This window comes from Camelus dromedarius, chromosome 8 (assembly GCF_036321535.1).
Source record: "Camelus dromedarius isolate mCamDro1 chromosome 8, mCamDro1.pat, whole genome shotgun sequence".
NCBI classification, from domain to species: domain Eukaryota; kingdom Metazoa; phylum Chordata; class Mammalia; order Artiodactyla; family Camelidae; genus Camelus; species Camelus dromedarius.
The window spans coordinates 69,678,160-69,698,400 of NC_087443.1; the positions used below are offsets into that span (position 1 = coordinate 69,678,160).

The following is a 20,241-nucleotide window of genomic DNA, read 5'->3' on the forward strand; positions in this document are numbered from 1 at the left end:
ATCTCTGCCAGATGGCTGCTTAGTTTATGTGCTCATTACGTTAGCCCTGAGGTGTCCTGTGATAGAGACTGACTGACATTAGCTGTCTCGGTCATTTGTTTACTAGCTGTTTAATGTCTCTTCCATGTTGGATGCTCTCTAACTTTTATCACAAAGATCTTCATATTTCATGCTCATTCAAATGTGTCCATCCACATGTCTCTACTCCAGAGCCTCCTTGTCTCTGATCTCCAATATTTCTTCTAGACTCCTGACCAGCCAACTAGGTCATTAACCACTGCTCTTGGGCCATTTCTCCTTCCACTCAGTGTACACAGGGCACACTGCTTGGTGGCTTCCCCAGCTGGGAGGCTTTTCCCGCTTCTGCTGTTCTTCCAGGCCATCCCTGAGTGAAGCTGTTTTGTAAGTGATGGCCATTTTTGAATTGTGTCCACATATCAAGCTGACATATTTGCATTTTCCTCTGCTTGTTATCTGGGCATAGAGGATTCCTCATACGGCCGTGCCTGTAAGACGAGGGATGGGTGCTGGTGCAGCAATGGCAGATGACATGAAGTCTGAGCTGCCAGCTCATGTGGATGGCCTCTGCCCTGTGCTCTTGCTCATGCTTGATCCTGGGCACAACTTCCATTTCATGTTCTTATGATTATTGGTGACAGTGACAGCGTAGATAGAAAACTCTGAACACACTATCACTTAATAACCCACGTCAAGCATTCCGTCTCTGCCAAGGAATAGCATGGCAAGAATGGAGGTATAACATTGTACACTGCAGATGGCACGGTCTTTGACATGTGTGTAGGGTCCACATTGGGGTTCTTTCACTGGGGCTTTCTGTATACTCCACACTCTACTTTTTCCAGCAGTGGCTCTACCAGTAACTGTATCTACTGGGTCATGTGACCCTGGCTGCGGGGCTGTTTGCAGTGTAGCCTGGACCCATAGTAGAGCTGTTTTCTGCCCTGGCGCATGCTCAGAGCTGGCAACCTTTGGTATTTTCCAATATGTGGGCTTGAACAGTATTCCCAGGAATGGAAGATACTGCATGCAGAACCCTGGAAGACCTACCAGATGGTTAGCTCTCTTCTTTCTAATGGGAATTGAAAGATGTAATAATTGGTGTTGGAATTCAGATGAGCTGTCTCAGAATGCTGTTGACCCCTAGACCCCTCAATAGTTCATTTATGTGGGAGTTCTCTGACTCTTTGTAGGTTTTAGCTTCCACCCTTTGAAGCATATATGTCTCAACAAGGCCTCCATCGTATTAGCCATTCTTGTTCATCTGTAGAATGATGCCAGTAATGTAAGGGAACAATGAAATATTCTGCAATATGTTCAGCTGGACCGAATGTGTTCTGACTATGTTGTGACAAAAGTTAATTTAATCCTGAGGCAGAATTGTGAATGTATACTGTTTTCCATTCTACATGAATATATACTGGTTTTGGTCCTCTTTTCTGAGAGTTAGCAAAGAACACATTTGCCAACTCAATGGCCATGTTAATCTGTTCTAACAAAGACACACAGCTTGCACGGTGCCTGCAATTTGGGCTACTACTTGGTGCTTGGCTATTGTCCTCTAGGCTTAGTTTACAGGGGCCAGATTGGTAATTTAAATGATTTGATGAGACCCACCCATTATCCCAGCATTCTTTAGATTCTTTGGGATAATACTTTCTCCCCTTCACTCCCACTGAAATGTAACATTATTTTAAAATTTATTATATTATACAGGGATAATGGTTTGGTGGCTTCCACTTGATTTTTTCCCACTGTAATAGCCAAGGACCCAAGGTGGCGGTGGTGCCATTTGCCAAGAATGTCTATTGCAGTTATAAATCTAGAGACTTAGGACATGACCGTGTGTGTTTGCAGACCCAGTGGCTCTTTTTGAGCAGAATGTTGGCCAGAATGCCATTAATTTCCTCAATAACCCCCACATTATCCCTACAATAAAGAAAGGCCATGATGTGTCAGTGTCAGCTCAGACTTTGTGTCCAACAGGACTTGAAATGTTTGTGGTTGCTTTTTCTCTAGGCTAGCGTTACCCAGTGAAATGACCATTGGTACATTTGAGAAAGAACTAGGGACACTATCATCATGTACCCTTGATGTGCTATTGCAGGATTCTTCCTCCTGGGCCAGATTTTAAATGTATCATCTCTGGATTTGAAAAGTGGCTCAGGTCCAGAAATTGAGCAATGAATTGTGACTTTCTGTTGCAGCATCTGCCATCAGCCTTCTGATCATTTATCCTTGTTTTCTTCTGATGATACACATTAGGCAGTATCCTTGTTGGCTGCCCATCTATTTTCCCTCTAGGGATGCTGTGCTCTCTTGAACAGCTCTATAATTCGCAATAGGTCAGTCTCCTTGGCAGACACTTCGACCTTGCTGCTTATGACAATAATTGCACTCTACTTGGATTGGATTCTGATGTTTAACTGTCACCACCTGGCCTCTATTTTCCTATTGTCTCCATCCCTGAACTCAGTTCTGTTACCGTTTTTCATATCATCAGCTTTGGCCTGTGGGGGAAAGCCACCACATTCTTAGTGACGTAGTAGCCCTCTCACCATCACATTCTTCATGGCCTTGGTGAATGGCATACCTTCTGGCCCTTTCTTTCTGGCTTATTTCTCTTAGCACAGTGCCCTCAAGCTCCATACATGTTGCCACAACAGCAGGATTTCCTTCTTTCTCATGACTGAATAATATTCCATATATACACACCACATCTTCTTTCTCGGTTCATTTATTGACAGACACTTAGGTTGTTTCTAGATCATGGCTATTGTGAATAATGCTGCAATGTATATGGGAGAGCAGGTGTCTCTTTGATATCCTGTTTACATATCCTTTGGATTTAGACCCAGAAGTGCAATTGCTGGATCAAATGGCAGTTCTATTTTTAGTTTTTTGAGGAACCTCCATACTGTTTTCCATAGTGGCTGCACCAGTGTACATTCCCACTGACAGTGCACCCAGGTTCCCTTTCTTCACATCTTTGCCAGCACTTACCATCTCTTGTCCTTTTGGTGATCATTCTGTCAGGTGACATCTCATTGTGGTTTTGGTTTGCACTTCCCTGTAGATTAATGATGCCGAGCACCTTTTCACGTACATATTGGCCATTTTTGTGTCTTCCTTGAAAAAAATATTCTGTTCCTCCTCCTAATTTTTAAAATCAGATTGTTTGGGTTTTTTCCTACTGACTTTTGTGAATTCTTTATGTATTTTGGATAATAACTGCTTATCAGATACACGATTTGCAAATATTTTCTCCCATTTGGTAGGTTGCTTTTTTATTTTGTTGATGGTTTCCTTTGCTGTGCATAGAACTCATCTTGATAGTGAGGTCACACCATCTCTCAGGTTTCTTGTCAGGGAATAAATCTTAAATCCTGTACCTTGGAGAGTGCGTTCAGATAAATAAATTCTTCCTAATCTAGTATAAGATCCTGACCCTTTAGATAAAACTCCCTTTTGAATCTAGGACCATGTATAACCCCCCAACTTCCATCAATTTATGCTGTCTAGGTCTTGCAGATCCTTTGGGGTATAGTCTCTTTTTTCCTTAGCAATCCCAGCATATAATAGGCTTAGTTATGCTGAGCCAGCTTACAGGCTTAGTGGCCAATAGGGAAGATGTCAGTAGATTTTTGAACAGGAGTGCAGGTCCTGCTGGAGGGAAGCCTCTGCATTATTTTCAAGCAAGGGTAGAGTACTAACTCTCAGTGGGGTAGGGTGGACCACTTCTGTAGTCTCAGATGATTCAGGAAAATTTGGGAGTGCAAAATTTGCAGAGATTTTCAGGGATATCAACTCAGATGTCCCCATCCTGTGTGTCAGGGTCTTGTTTCTTTCTTATTGGAACCTTATCTTTGGAACAGCAGACCTCTGATACTTGGCAGCCTGTGTATATGACACTAAGGAGAACCTCTGGCTTTCCCAGCCTTTCATTGTCTTTTTCTAAAGCTTAGTGAGGTTAAGCAGTAGACACGAATTCCAGTATGTTAATACTTTTAGTATTAATGCTTTTCAAACATCTGATACCTCATACCTGTTAGAGTATTACCTTCCATTGGCTTACCTCTCTAATGTACCACTAGTTTAAGTTTTCACAATTGGATGACCACCCTGTGCCAGGATTTACCTACCACCAGTGATGCATTCTTCATTACTAGAACTGCAGTCTCTGATTCAGCTTCCAAACTCCATCTTATTTCCTGCTTTCTTGTACCAGTCCTGGTACCAACTATCATAGTTTGTATTCTCTGGGAAGCAGGCTCTGAGGTAGAGTTTACTATTCATGATGTTCATTGGCAATACTCCTAAGATCAGTGTCTTTAAAGGGGGAGGGGAGGAAGCAGGAATGGACAAAGGGGTAAGCAATACTGGACAGATAGTCTTAGTCAACACCATAAGGATTTCTGGAGATAAAATTGTTGGTCAGAGTTATCTTATGCTGGGCTGAAATGGCGGGGCCTGCCTTTAAAATCCTATGTTGATCAGCCATTGCATGTGGGTCATCCTTGGAAAGTTGTGGCCTTCTGTGAAGTGGTCCTCTGCTCCTGCAGCAATTCCTGAAGTAGTTTGCAGCAGATGACTAGTTACTGACAGCACTCCCAGCAACACATACAACAGTTTTTTCCTAAAATGATGGTCTGGGCAGCGCATATCTGTGTTCACTACAAATCTCCAAACTTCAAAGGAGTAACACCAATAAAAGTTTATGTTTCACTTATGATACATGTATAGTGTTGGTGGGGAGGGGAGATTTGCTCATTGTTATCACTTAGGGACCATGATTGAATTGTATTGTCCTTCCTTGGTAATTAAATGGTTCCATCCAGAAATACAGTTATCACTTTATCTTGCATTTCATTGACTAAAACAAGTCACATTGTCACATCTGACTTGTAAGGAGTGTGGGAGTACAATTTTGCCTTAAGGAAGAGACCTGGAATATTTGTTGAGCAGCACTAATGTCCACCACAGATATTGTATGCAGTTCTTTTTAAACTTTTGGTATAATTGAAGGTGATTTCTTGGAGATAGTAATAAAGCCTTCACCTCCTACTGCCACATATGTTAAAAGGCAAAGAAGTTCTATAAATAGAATTGTGTTGTATCACCACCTGTCTGAATGAATTGCCCTTATGTCTAATTAAATTTTTATTACTGTACTGTAATGTTTCTCTTCTTCAGAGACTTGTGTACTTTAAAAAATATATATATTTTTTAATTTTATGAGATTAATGTTTGTATCAAAAAGGATATTTTGGTAGTGTGGTGAGGCAGTATAACATGGTAGTTAGGAGATCTGGTTTTGATTTGACTTTGCTACTTAATGACTTTAAGGAAGTCACCTAACCTGTAAAGACACTTCTTATTTATAACATGGTGACTAATGGATGAGATATGCTAGACAAAGGGATGATTCATGTCCTGGGCAGGACAACGTGGGAGGGCACAGGATTTCATCATGCTACGCAGAATGGCATGCAATTTAAAACTTATGAATTGTTTATTTCTGGAATTTTCCATTTAATATTTTTGGATTGTGGTTGACTGTGGGTGATTGAAACCATATAAAGTGAAGCCATGGATATGGGAGGACTGTTGTCCTCCTTCAATTTCTTTAGGAGTTGAGTTGGAGTTATCTCTCATGTACTTTAAAAATTGGAGTTATTAAGTACTTCTGAAAATGGGGGTCCTTTCAGTGGGACTGAAAACAGAAAGTTGATGAATACTCTGTGCAATTAGTTGTTAATTTCTCTTTCCTCAACTTGTGCAGATGAGCATCTGCCCCTCTTCTACTCTGCTGGAAGACAAAATTTGTTTACTCTCTGTAGATGTTGACCCTGGTATTTTATATTTAAGGTTACTGAAACATGGTTGAGGTGTAAGCTCCAGTTTGGAAGCAGTGGGATTAAGTGAAATATGCATACGTAAAATGAAACCTCTAGCTCCTGTCTTCGCTTTAGGTCCACAAATCTTTTAGCCAGGTTTATAGCATCTAGGCAGGAGATTGGAGGATTTACCTCAAGGAAACTAACTGATCAGCCGAAGAGAAAGCATAGCATTTGGAGATTTCTCACTGAAATAGTTCCACCTGATAGAATCCCCCAAGAGTTAACTTGTCTTGCCAAAGCATAAAATTTCCAGTCAGTTTTGCTGTACCTCATTCTTAAATTTGAAGGGCAAATAGATATTATTCAGACATTTGCAGAAAGCTACTAAATTTGACCAAAATATCTCAAGTAGGAAAAAATAAGATACTAGAGGAGATTATCTTTAAAATCTTGAGTTAAGAATAAAAAGCACAAATCATAAGGAAAACAATAAATTTGACCAGGTTAATCTACAAGCTTTCTGTTGAATAGATATTTCTTCAAGGAAGATGTACAAATGGCCAATCAGGACATAAAGAGACACTCAGTATCACTAATCATTAGGGAAATGCAAATCAACACCACAGTGAGATATCACTTCACACCCAGTAGGAAGGCTATTATCAAGAAATAGAAAGTAATGAGTGTTACTGAGGATGTGGAGAAATGGGAGCCCTTGTGCACTGCTGGTGGAAATGGTAAATGGTACAGCCGCTATAGGAAAGAGTATAGAGGTTCTTCAAAAAGTTAAGCATAATTAACATATGATCGAGCAACTCCACTTCTGGGTATATGCATAAAAGAATTGAAAGCAGGGGCAGGAAGAGATATTTGTACCCCCAAGTTCCTAGCAGCATTATTCACAATAACCAAAGTATGAAAACAACCTAATTATCCATCTATGGATGAATGGATAAAGAAAATGTGGTATATACATACAATGGAATATTATTCAGGGTTAAAAAGGAAGGAAATTCTGATGTAAACTGAGCATGGATGAACTTTGAATACACACTAAGGGAAATAAGCCAGTCTTGAAAGGACAAATACTGTATGATTCCATTCATTTGAGGTGCTTAGAGTAGTCAGATCTATAGACAAAAAGTAAAATAGTGGTTACCAGGGGCTGGGGAGAGAGGGGAATGGGTAGCTACCGTGTAAGGGGTACAGAGTTTCAGTTTTGCAAGATGAAGAAAGCTCTGGAGATGGATAGTGATGATGGTTGCACAGAGGTGTAAATGTATAACGTCACTCAACTACTCACTTAAAAATGATTAGAATAGTGAAAAAAACAAAAAACAACTCAGTAGGTTGAACAAAATAAGATGGAGGAGAATCCACAGTATGTTGACACTTATATTAATATAAAATTTTATAACCTACAAAAATACTCTATAGATCGTAAATATGGAACCATTGATATGCAAATATAGGATAGTGGTTGCATCCAAAGGCAGAAGACATAAAGCAACTTGAATTTGAAAGGGAATACACATGAAGCCTCAATCATATCTGTAATATTTTCTTTCTTTAAAAAAAATCTAAATGGTAAAATATTGGGTTTCACAAATCTAGGGAGTGGTACATATGTGTTTATAATACCATTCTTTAGACTATTCTGCAGGCTGAAAAAATGTTCTTTTTCCCCAAAGAGAGTGGCTTGTAGAGTTAGACCTTCAAGATAAGTCAGGCAGGAGGAGGGAAGAATTCTGTTTTTGGAATACTATATTCAACACAGAATTTATGAATCAGTGGCCATATGGGGTGTGTGTGTATGTTGGGACTGAGTGGAATGCTTAAAAATCTATCTGCCGTAACTCGTTGGCTGTCTCTAACATTTTCATCTCTTTCTTCTTCAAAATGTGTGCCCTTTATAGGTCACCCATTCTCTCCAAATGGGAATAATCTTTCCGAATCCCTTCCATATACTTATATAATATCAAGCATTCATAAACATAATGTATAGAGAAACAAAGGTAATCTGATGGGCCTTAAGGACATTGCTTACCTTCTCCCAGGTCTCATCCTTCATTTCTAGCATATGGTAATACCTGCTCAGTCAACCCCACTGGATTCTCACAGAGACTGTTTTAAGTTATGTAGATGAAAGCACCTTGGAAGTTTTGTAGTACTACATGCATATAATAGACATCTCTTAAGTGAACAATAACATGGAAAATTGATAGGCTGTGAATGTTACGTGTAGGCACCTGTAGCCATATTTCTCAAAATATGATCTTATGTGCATTGGCTCCTGGGAATGTTAATAGGTGTTATGTGAAAAGTTCTTCTGTGGATAAAACATTGGGAAAACACTGGGTTAAATGAAGTTAGGCTTCTGGGCTTTTGCACTCTGTCTTTTGAGAGTCTTTAATAGGCAAATGTACTTTGTGAGCTAAAGAGAGAGATTATAACTGAGGAGTATCCCCTTTTGGGGGGATTTATGTACCTTGGAATGCACTGTGGAAGATAAAACTTCCGATGTATTTTATTGCTCCCTGTCTTCCAGTTTAATTTTCTAAACTATGATTTTGGTTTTTGTAATCCTTTGATCTTTACTAGTAATAAAATTGAATTAAAACCAAATCTATTATTTTATTTCTTAATGTAATAGACATGATTACTTGCATAGGAAAACAAATACTTCATTACAACTTTAACTTTTACACCTAACTGTATTTTAGATTATTTTCTTGCTCCGAAAGGGCTTCTAAGTTACCAAAAAAACATGAAAAAAAATTTGTTTTTAAAGCTTGTTACCTGTGTGCTTATATTAAACACCATAGCCTGCCTTGAGATATGGTATGCCTACGATGATAAAATCTAAAGCTCCCTCTTGAGACTGTTGCTAGACACTGAACACTGAATTATTCGACATCTCAAGATCTGTTAGTGTATGTGTCAATTCTGAAGTAATTTTGAAATGATAAACAGTTTTCTGTAATCATTTTTCTTTCCATAACCTTTATATAGCTTGTGAATTATTTAGGTTTTTCATTTTTTTCTAATTCTTTTTTTGTTGCTAAAGCTATTCTTGTTTACATAAAATGAAAACTAGTACTTTGAAATATCAAACCACTAACGTGATTTAAATATTTTATTTTGAAGATTCCGTTTTTAGGCATTCTTCTACTAAGTATTATATATTCCATTTAATTTTCTATGCATGCATGTAAAATTTGATTTAGTGATTTAACTTTCTGATAGGTTTGCCCAGTTGCCATTCATGAATTTTATTATATGAACCTTGGTTTATTTAGTAAAATATGTCATTGAAACCATCCTTCAGTATAAAGTACACCTAATTTCTTTTCTTTAGTCTCATACATGTAAACTTATTTGTGAGAATTTTAGGCAGAGGTTATTTTTATTTAAGGAATAATGCTAGCTCAGTAATGATACTAAATTGTAGGTCATGAAAAATTAATGAAATGCTTCCTAATTTTAAGTATTGTATCTTTATTTGGCCAATGGTTGTTTTATAATATTTGTCTTAATTTGTTCTTTTGTTTCCTTTTTTGTTTTGCTGTTCATTTTTCCAGCTTGTGATGAATGGAAAATACTACCGAAACCAAATCTTCATAGAGATGTCAACAGATTTGGACACTCTGCAGTTGTCATTAATGGGTAAAAGAAGTTCAGTTATCCGTCATACTACCCACATATTTTGTTATTCATTAAAAAAATTATCATTTGTACTTAATCTCATTGGATTTTGTATATCTATTCTACCACAGAGTAAATTTTGGTTCATCAACTACATACCTTGTTCTTTTTTGTTTAAATTTATTTAAGGGGTAGAAGAGTAGTCGAAGGAAAGATACTGACATAAAACTTCAGATACTCGTTAAAAAGAAGTCATCCTGTCTTTTTTCCTTTTCTAGAGATCAGATCATGAATGGTGTCCTTAAAAAAGATCAGACTGAAGTGACAGAAAGCTAGCCACATATTTCTATTAAGGAGAGCAAGGGAAGTAAGAAGAATTAGATTCACATTTTAGTTCTGCCATAACCAAGTGTGTGATTTTTGACAAGTCTCTTAACCTCTCTGGCCTTTAACACCCTTATATCCACTGCAAATTTGGACTGGATGATCATTAAATTACCTTCCTTCTTTAAGTTAGTATGATTTTTCTATTTCTATAGTAAAAATTCATTAATGTGGACTCAAGTGACAGTGAACAATAGGCTAGATCATTCATTAGCTTTAAACTTATAGTTCATACTGACATCTTTTATAAGTTCATTTTATTACAACGTTATTCTTTTTATGTAAAAATTTTCCAATATGATAGTAAAAGCAGTCAGAAGTTAATGACAGTGAAACTGTGTACTGATATCAGTTGGCTTTGAAGATTAAAATAAATGGAACTCAGTGTAAACAAAACCTCTAGGCTTCTCTGTTGAAAATTGTGTTTGGTTGATTTTCACTTTACTTTTTTTTTAAATAATAAAAGATACTCTTGAAGCATTTTGTGACCTTTTCCTTTTATTATTTTAATAACATTTTTAGAAATAAAATTTAGGCTGTTTTGAGGGCATGCCAAATTTCTTTGGCACTGGTAGTATTAATTCAGTAATTGCCTCAGTTTTGGTTTTTTTTCCCCCAAATTGAAATTTTGAAAATCTTTTTGATTATTTTACTCTTGGTCTTTTTACTTTATAAGAAGATAGTAAAACACTGTACAAAGAACTCTATAGTTAATTTTAAATTCTTTGTATTCAAAAGTTATAATTCTAGGTAGCAATTCTAAAGCGTATCTTATTATCCATGTATAGCTACTATATATTTCTAAAAAATTGTTTCCTACTTAGATAATATAATGTAAAATGTATATTTAAATTTATATACATTAGAGACTTTTCTTAATATTGTTTCTTTGAGATTCTTGTTTTATTTTTAATAGGTCCATGTATATATTCGGAGGATTTTCTAGTGTACTCCTTAATGATATTCTTGTATACAAGCCTCCAAATTGCAAGGCTTTCAGAGATGAAGAACTTTGTAAAAATGCTGGTCCAGGGATAAAATGTATTTGGAACAAAAATCACTGTGAATCTTGGGAATCTGGGAATACTAATAATATTCTTAGAGCAAAGTGTCCTCCAAAAACAGGTAATATTTTTTCTTTCTTTCCCTTTTTTGGCACAAAGCTTCTCTACTTGGCTAGCAGTAGAAGTGTATTCTGCTTATACGAATTATGTTAGTAGCTTTCAGAAATTAAAAATTCATGATCCTCTAATTAGGGCTTCTAGTGTTTGACTTTAGCAGTAATTAATAATTTAGTATCTTTATTAGCTATTTTTAGTTTTCTTTTTGAATTCTGTATGTAGTATTTATATATCCATTTTAAAATATAACATGGTTTATATATATATATACACACACATATATATATATGAATTATTTTCATATGTAAGTAAAAAATGCTTTCAGATATGTCCTTTCTAAGATGTACTGTGTTCTTCAAAGAAATAAAGTGAAGTAACTTATTTTACATTTGGTAGTTTTTCCTTCCTGAATTATTGCCAAGCCAGACCATTAAGTTAAAAATTTCTTAGAATTTTGATGTTATGTTCTAATTTAATATTTCTTATAAAATATTGAATAAGTAAATCAAGGTTATGAATAATTACTTGTAAATGGTTATGAATAATGATTTGGATAAAAATTGTTCAATTTTCTTTAAATGGTTGAGGCTTTTATACATTTTTGATGCTATAATTAACAAATGTATTTTCAAGTTTTGCTAATCTACATAGTAAGTCATATGTCTTAAATGTCATTATCAAGAATGATAAATATATTGAGTATTTTTTATAACGTTTTCTTTTAAATGTATAGTAATACATTTTGTTCAGTAAAATACCTCTAAATCTTTTTCCTCTGCATAATGTGTAGCTTTTAAATGGCTGTAGGATCCTGGTAGATTAAATAATTGAGTGCAGGAGGTATCTAAATCTCTGTGAATCCAATTAAATTACAAAATTGACTTTATATTGAAGAATTTATTTTGCTATTGATGGTTATATTTATGGTTTAAAAATGTCTTAGTGATTCTTAACAGATGTTAAACATATGTGAATTAAGAAATGTGACATTTTCTTTTTCATCCTGATGTGTTCTATTTCCCATTTGTATTGCAGCTGCTTCTGATGACAGATGTTACAGATATGCAGATTGTGCCAGCTGTACTGCCAGTACAAATGGGTGCCAATGGTGTGATGACAAGAAATGCATTTCAGCAAATAGTAACTGCAGTATGGTTAGTATTTAGGGGTAAATGGTGTTGCAGCTAACATGGCTACTTTATAATCATTAGCTTACCATTTAATAGCGTTGTTTATACGTAATAGCAGTTTACACATCAAGACATTTAGAAAAGGGAAGGTGGGGACAGGCAACGTAGGGGTATGGGATTAAGAGATACAAACTAACATGTATAAAACAGGTAAGCAACAAAGATACATTGCATACAACAGGAACATATGGCCATTGTTTTATAATAATCTATAAAAATATTGAATCACTATGTTGTAACACCTGAAACTAATATAGTATTGTAAATCAACTATACTTCAAAAAAAAAAAAAGATACCTAGAAGATATGTAGGGAATCACTCACTTCTTGGTATGCTGTAAATCCAGCCTGTAGTTTGTTGCTCAAATTTGTCAGTCTAGATTCCATTTTGAATCCAGTAATTTTTAATGGATGAGATTGGAGAATCCTTTCAAAACTTATTTTTAAAAAAGACTGTAACTGTAAATGTTTCTTCTGTGCTGATGGAAATAGGAAATAGGATTATATAGGTAAGTACCGAAGTCATTTACATGGGATTCTTGTCAGACATGCATTGATAGTGGTATGGTCCAGTGTTTTGTTTATATACTTTGTGTATAAGTTTAACTACAGTATTGAGAGTAGTAGTTTCCCTTTTATTTGCCTTTAGACCTGTGGTTCTTGGAGGCAGTTTTGTCCCCCAAAGGGACATTTGGCAGTGTGTGTTTTTTGGTTGCTACAACTATGGGGCTCCTACTGTCATCTGCTACAGAGAAGCCAGGGATGCTGCTAAACATCCTAAGGTGAATGAATAGCCCTCCAACGAAAAATAGTTATCTGGCTCAAAACTTAAATAGTGTTGAGGTTGAGGACCCTATTTTAGGTAGGCTATTGAAAAAATTATGAAGTTAATATTGATGGTAGATTAAAATGGATTAAGAGCAGCAAAGATTAAACTGTGAAGTGGGTAGCAGCAAAATGCCCCAGTGTTTTTTAGATGTCAATAAGTTGAAGGAAAATTTTTTAAAGTATTAAAAATTATATTAAGTCAGATTAAAGATTCACTTGTTGGAGTATAGCTTAAATAACTAAATAGTGTGCATACAGATTTTCAACTAAATATATATTATTTTTTCTTTTTCTTAATTTTTATTAATCAACAAAATTATCCACTTGCTTTTCAAAATAACCAGGCAGAAGCAGAAGGTAAAGAAAAGTGAGTTTGAGAACTAAGTAAAATTTTTTATTATATCATCTAAAATTTTTCTCCAGTAACCAGTTATATTTCAGAATACTTAAAGTTTTATGACTCTTATTTTAAAATAATAATTAAAACTTAAGATGAAGGTATATTTCAATTATTGATTCATCAGATTGAACCTTTCTGTTTTCACACATATTGTGTTGGTATATACTTTTCAGTGACATAAGTTGCTTTGATAATAATATACCTCAATTTTATTTGAGTTTTAATGTTAATATGACACGACTTACTTTGAAAATTTGAATTAATTTTTTATATTTGCAGAATGTTCATCTAATGGGAGTTATATTAGTGGGTAATATGGAAACAGGAGTTAAGTAAAATAAAACATGGAAATAAGGGACTAAAATGGAGAAATTTATTAGATAAAATTGTAGCAGATTTTATTTACAGCTTTGTTGGATAACCCTGAGTTGATTTGTGTTTAGACATTGATGCTAAGTGAAAATACACATATTTCGAAAGTTGTTATTGTATAAATTGCTATCAAGTATTTATTTTATGAAGTGGCTTTTTGCTTTATAGTTTATTTTTGATGATGATGTGTTAACAAAGAAAGCACTGTGTGAGATAGTATTAGCGAACAGATGGTCCTCATCTGTAACTTAGACTTTGATGTAATGTGTCTTTTGGACAATTTAATCGGAATGTCTGGTGATTAAAGTGAACCAAATGCTAATGGATACAGAAAGGTCTATGAGATTTTAGTGTAAATGATGTCCATTGATATTCTATTTCATTACTTAGTCATATTTACTGCAAGTTGAATATTTTGTGCTCTAATAGCTCAAGTAACTTGGTTACTTCTCACAGATTTTCATTTTAAATTTACATATAAATAAATTAGAATAAAGACCAGTAGGGTAATTGCTATTCTTCATAGTCTGTTTACTAATGTGCATCTGGTTCATTAGGCCAAAAAACGCTAGCCATGTTTCAAAGTAGCAGTCAGCTTTCTTCTGTCATTGATTAAATTGGCCCTATGTGTGACCAAAATGTAATCTCGTATATTGTACCGGTTCAGTGTCAATAAATGATCATACTGTTACTAATGAAGAGCAGTGGAGTGATTTGGATTGTGACTGTAATGTTAACATTGTTATTCTAAAGACTGGCATTAAGCTGTTATTCTTTCTCTTATTCTAACTTGTTTAGTCATTCTCTTGTCTTTTTTGTAGGTTGCTTTATCAGATTATTCAAGTAAATTTATTTTCAGTTAGCTGACAAATGTTTGTAACTGTAATACTCATGAATAGTACTAAGGTTTATATGCTGAATGAGAACAAAAAGCTTTGAATCAGAAAATAATGTTTAGAAAGATTATATATTCCTAATGAAAATGTGGTGGTTGAATAAGAGTCATAGTATAATTTAAGATTTAAAAACAGTATCTTCTGTGATTTTTTTCAAATGAGGCAAACATTAGTATCTATGCACTTTTAATCTGGCACCTTATAGTAGATGTAATACGCTCTAAAAGAAATTAACATCTTTGAAATGGAGGTGACTGGGATGTATTTTCTGTCGGAAAGTGTAGTACTTCATAAATAAATGTTTGGTGCGTGACATTTTAAAGTATGATCTAAGAGAATAAAAATGCTTTAGCCATTTTTCTATGTAGGATAGTTATTGGTAAATTTTAACTGTTAAGTTTTTTGGTTGAAAAGAAATATTTCGCACCTTTGCATGAGGAAGCCTAAGGTAAGAATGTATACCTATAGAGAAAAAAAACTGAAGTGGGGTCAGGATGCAGCATGTATTTTTTCCTAGTGTTTTTTCTCAAAAAAAGAGTCAGGGGAAGAGTTGATACCAAAATTTTAAAATCTGATTTTCATGAAATAGGTTTTTATCATATGTATTGATGACATCATGTGAAATAGCTAAACCTTGGTATATGTAGGGAACTGTCACCAAAGGTCCTGTGTTGCCTATTTTTTCTTTTTTGACTTTGACCTTTAACCTCTTAGATCTGAAATTAGTTGAAATATGATTACATTGTGTAGTAGGATTAATCAAAATGTAACTTGCAGGTTCTTTTCAGCCTCCGTAAAGGAAATGGGACAAATATGTACAGGAAAAACATCAATGAACCAAATCCATCTTCTAGTGTCTGTGGAAGTAAAATTAGTTTGAGTTATTGAGCAAATAATTTATATTTTTAGATTGTACTGGATTTTGATAAAACGTCTCTTTAATTTTTACTGCTTATTATTTCTACTTCATTCCCAGGGATTTGCATGATAGTTTCATTAGGACTAGAATTCTTTCTTGTGATCTTTAAGAGGAATGACGTTGTGCATTGGCTTTGTTTATTGAATTGGAAGCCTGTTACCAGATTCAGTAGAAAAGGTTTTCATTACGTGATTTCTGTTTCAAATGGTGTAATTTATACATTTTTTTCAGTAAGCACACATTGTAATTCCAAGACCTTTGTTTAAATAAAGAAATGAGTAAGAGAAATTCTGATTCAGTAGAACTGGATTTGGTGTTTGAAATCTGTATTCTAAAGTTCACCAGGTGATTTATATATACTCTGAGATTTGAGTCATTGCTGTACACAGGTGAAAAATAACATGCTTTATCTTTTAATTTTCTAGTCTGTAAAAAACTACACCAAATGTCATGTGAGAAATGAGCAGATTTGTAACAAACTTACCAGCTGTAAAAGCTGTTCCCTAAACTTGAATTGTCAGTGGGATCAGCGACAACAAGAGTGCCAGGCTTTACCAGGTAAAGATTTCAGTTTGATAAACGAGTGTTACAGTCTGCAGACGAATGCCGTTACAGTAAAGAACATTTAGGAAGAACATTCAATTTTCTAGAATAAGATCAGTAGCAAAGAAACAATAATATTGAAGTAATGGTAGCATTGTTTCTATAAGAAAAGTTTGTGTGTTCACTTAGTATTCTTTTAAGATGTTCAAGGTTTTTTGTGCTATTGACTTGATCAGAATCTTTTTCAATTAAAAAAATTATTTCTTAAAAACATAGAAAATAATAAGTACTCAACCTAGTATCCAGATCTAACAATGTTAATATTTTGGTATATTTTATTTTTTTTAAAGTGCCCTTTTTAAATTCCAGGAACGATTTTTTACTGATAACTTTTTATTATAAATGTTAATATTTATAATAATTCTTACATGATTTAATGAGACTCTTAAGTTGTGCAATCCAAAGCTCATTTTAAAAACAATTTCAATTTACTTTTTAGAGTTAACACTCTTCTTAGTAGTAAGTATTTTTCCTTTGAATATGAAAGAAAATCAGAAAATCAAAAAGTAATATAGATATTTAGCCAGTTTTATCTTCTTGTTATACAGATAAGCTAAGACACAGACTTGCTTAAATTTGCATGTCTTATAAATGGCAGAGGTGACTAGTAACTGGGAGTTATATCTCTGTTCATTTTTTGACCTGTCCCTATCCCATGTTTTTTTGTTTTTCAAGCTTTTTTCATAGAAAAATTTCTAAATCTGTATAATTCCAGAAAGTGCTGGAAAATTCCATCACAGATTTTTAGTCTTCCTCATAAATTCATGTAATAAAATAAAATTAGGTTGTCTTTAAAAGTACCATTGAAGTTTTGGAATTTTGTGTATGTACTGACATTTAAAGCTTTTAAATAGTGATATGTGCCTGTATGTTCACTTTGAGTAAATTAGAAAATATTAATGCAGTGGGCAGGATTTGAGAAGCAATAGTGAGATGATACTAACATTGAAAGTGATGGTTTCTAAGTGTTAAACTCTAAAATCAACATGAAGGTCAGTGAAAATTCCTACAATGTCTCTTCAAAAAGACAAAGTAAATGTTTTGGACTAAAATAAGATTTAACTGAAGGAATATAAAGATATTTAAATATTTTATAAAATATTTAATATAAAATATTTAAAGGAATATTACTTCAATAGGAAGGGAATTTGATTGTCAATGGAAATTTGGGAAATAATAGTGAAGATATATTTGATAGTACCCATCTACTCATTGCCTGGCGAAATATTTTGGCTTGGTGTAAAGGTTCCTCTTGACCAGGCTATTATTTTGGAGAACAATAAATACAATACAATAGAATATTTTATTATGCACTAACTTACCTTGTTCTGTGCTCATATTTACTAAGCAACCAGCTGGATATGTACAGTTTGGTTTCCATTCAGCTTGTCTCAAGGAAGTGAATGTTCTAAACAGACAGCAGTCTACATAAAGGTTGCACTTTTCCATGAAAATTTGTGAATTGCATTTTTTCATTGATTGCACATAAAATTGGCAATTTGATTTTATCTCACTTAAGTTATTAAAAAATTAACCATGTTTTTAACTCTAAAGCTGAATTAATGCTCAATAGTACGAAAGCCTGAAACATCAAAACATTTGGTTCAGCTATAATTTAGTTTAACCTCGAAGGACTGTGCATTGTTCACATTTGTATGATTTATCAACCAGGTATTTTTGATCTTATTAAAAAAAACAAAAGGAGGCACAAAAATAATGTAAATCTTTCTTTGATTAAGGAAAGAAAAAGCCATAATTAACAAAACTTTTCCACCATTTCCTTAAAGTGACTTGGTAGGTTAGATTTCAGAAGACATGGAAAATTGCTATATGTGTGGCCTGAAAATGAAAACGAAGGTTTTTGAAACAATTTTATTAAATGTTTATTGAGGGGTTACTATGTCTAAGCACTGTGTTATTATCATTACCCAGTTTAATAGGATAGCAGTTGTTAAAGAACAGGAGTGCCCTGTTTGTAGAGGGTCCTTGAGGTCCCGAGTAATAATACAAAGATATTATTTGCTTTTGCAATTCTCTGTTCTGTTATAGGTTTACTATGCAGTTTCCTAAAGGCTACGTGATATATGATTCCAGTAGATTGAATGTAGATGCAGATACGAGAATACAATTATATTAAACCAACATTAAAGATTTGCAAAAATGTAAAACAGTGCCACACTTTTCACTATTTTTTGTAGACTATAATTAAAAGTAATAGAATACGCTATTCATTTTAAGTTGTAATATTTTCCTCCAACTTTATTATAACATTTTTCAAACATATAGAAAAATGGAAAGAATTATATAGAGAGGACACCCAATACCCACGCCCTAGATTCTACAATAAACATTTTGTTTGGCTTTATCCTTGATCTCTCTGTCTATCCATCCCTCTATTCATTCATCAGTCCATCTGAATTTTTTGATGCTCGGGGCCTAATTTGAACTGTCAGCTACTCTCTCTCAAGGAGAAAATTTAGTGATACATCTTCGTCAGGCCTGTATATAGCATAAAGGGGCGAGCAAGGCATCCCAGAAACTGGAAGAGTGTGTTTGTAATAAATTTTAAAATTATAATTGTAAATGAGTAAATCAATATATTTAAAAATGATCAGTTTAATTTTAAATATGGTCAAACCCAATAGAGATAAAATGCATAAGGAAAAGATCTGCGAAGTTCTCGGTACTTTTTAAGAGATAAAGGATTTTGAGACCAAAATGAGAACTGCTTTAGAATAATTCCATAAAGATTGCACTAATGCATTCAAGGCTGAAAGGGCAAGAGGCACTGATGTATTTAGTGTGATATGGAAACTAAAATGTCTTCAAACTTCCTAGATCAGTGTGTTAATGAAACCCTGCAGTGTTAATTAATGCACATTAGAGCATAACTTTATATTATATTTCTAAGTCTGTGTTTTAGAAAGTGGGCACTGTTTTAAGTTCAGTTTGGACTCTGAGGATAAACCACTATTACTGAATAGTATTTTTAAATTTTAGAAAGACCAGAATAGCTATGTAAAAATAAATATTAGAAAGAAAAGCTTATAGCTTCTTTACTGAACATAAATGGTATGAGACTTCTCTCCCCACAGTTATAATTAAAGAAACAAAGAACCCAATTATATCAAAATAATACACCTGGGCTATGGAAATTGGATTTAGAGGACAATTAGCTACACTTGTAGGAGTAACTTTGAAATTGCTTTTGTTATGTGCTGGTTATTTTTCTGTTAAAATGATCTTATGTTATGAAATTGGACTTTGGGACATAAATGTAGTAGTGATTGTACTTGCTGAGAAACCATGTGCCAATGTGTTAGATTTACACAGAAAATCTAGCAAATGGTCAACACATTTTAACAGATGTTACAGAGCCACAGCTTACATATAAGAATTAAAGAAAAAATTAGGATCTTCTCATTCTTCACCAAGCTATTAGATAAATTTTATTTAGTATATTACAATGATATATTTACATTTTTTTGTTCTTAAATTATTTAAACAAACACAGAAGTTGTATTTAAAATTCTGAAATAATTGAAAAATACACATGCTTTTTGGTAATCTAAAAATAAGATACAATTTTTTTTTTTTTACTAGCTCATCTTTGTGGAGAAGGATGGAATCATATTGGGGATGCTTGTCTCAGAGTCAATTCCAGTAGAGAAAACTATGACAACGCAAAACTTTATTGCTATAATCTTAGTGGAAATCTTGCTTCATTAACGACATCAAAAGAAGTAGAATTTGTACTGGATGAAATACAAAAGTATACACAGCAGGTAACAGCCGTACTTCTTTGTGTTGTGGAAGTTTGCTGACAACCCTGTAACTGCTGGCGATGGTTCATTCCTTTTGGTTTTCTTACTACATTATTTTTACTAAATCTTGGAAGTAAAAGTGAAACTTATTTCAAAAGTGAACCGGCAGAGGACTCATTCTCTATGTGTATTATTTGGTAATAAGATTTTCTAAATTACTCATCTCATGTGTTGCTCAGTAAACCATTGTATTATCGTACC

At 34.0% G+C, this 20,241-nt stretch overlaps 1 protein-coding gene across 3 annotated transcripts in view; it reads left to right on the forward strand.

The window, feature by feature from the left end:
* Positions 1–20,241, forward strand: part of ATRNL1 (attractin like 1) — a 631,665-nt gene that overhangs the window by 118,367 nt on the left and 493,057 nt on the right. For all 3 annotated transcript variants that reach the window (XM_010987217.3, XM_064488470.1, XM_064488471.1), the window contains 5 exons: positions 9,440–9,524; positions 10,804–11,012; positions 12,044–12,162; positions 16,039–16,171; positions 19,820–20,001. In XM_010987217.3, the coding sequence (XP_010985519.3) occupies positions 9,440–9,524; positions 10,804–11,012; positions 12,044–12,162; positions 16,039–16,171; positions 19,820–20,001 (728 nt within the window). The remainder of the gene's footprint in view (positions 1–9,439; positions 9,525–10,803; positions 11,013–12,043; positions 12,163–16,038; positions 16,172–19,819; positions 20,002–20,241) is intronic.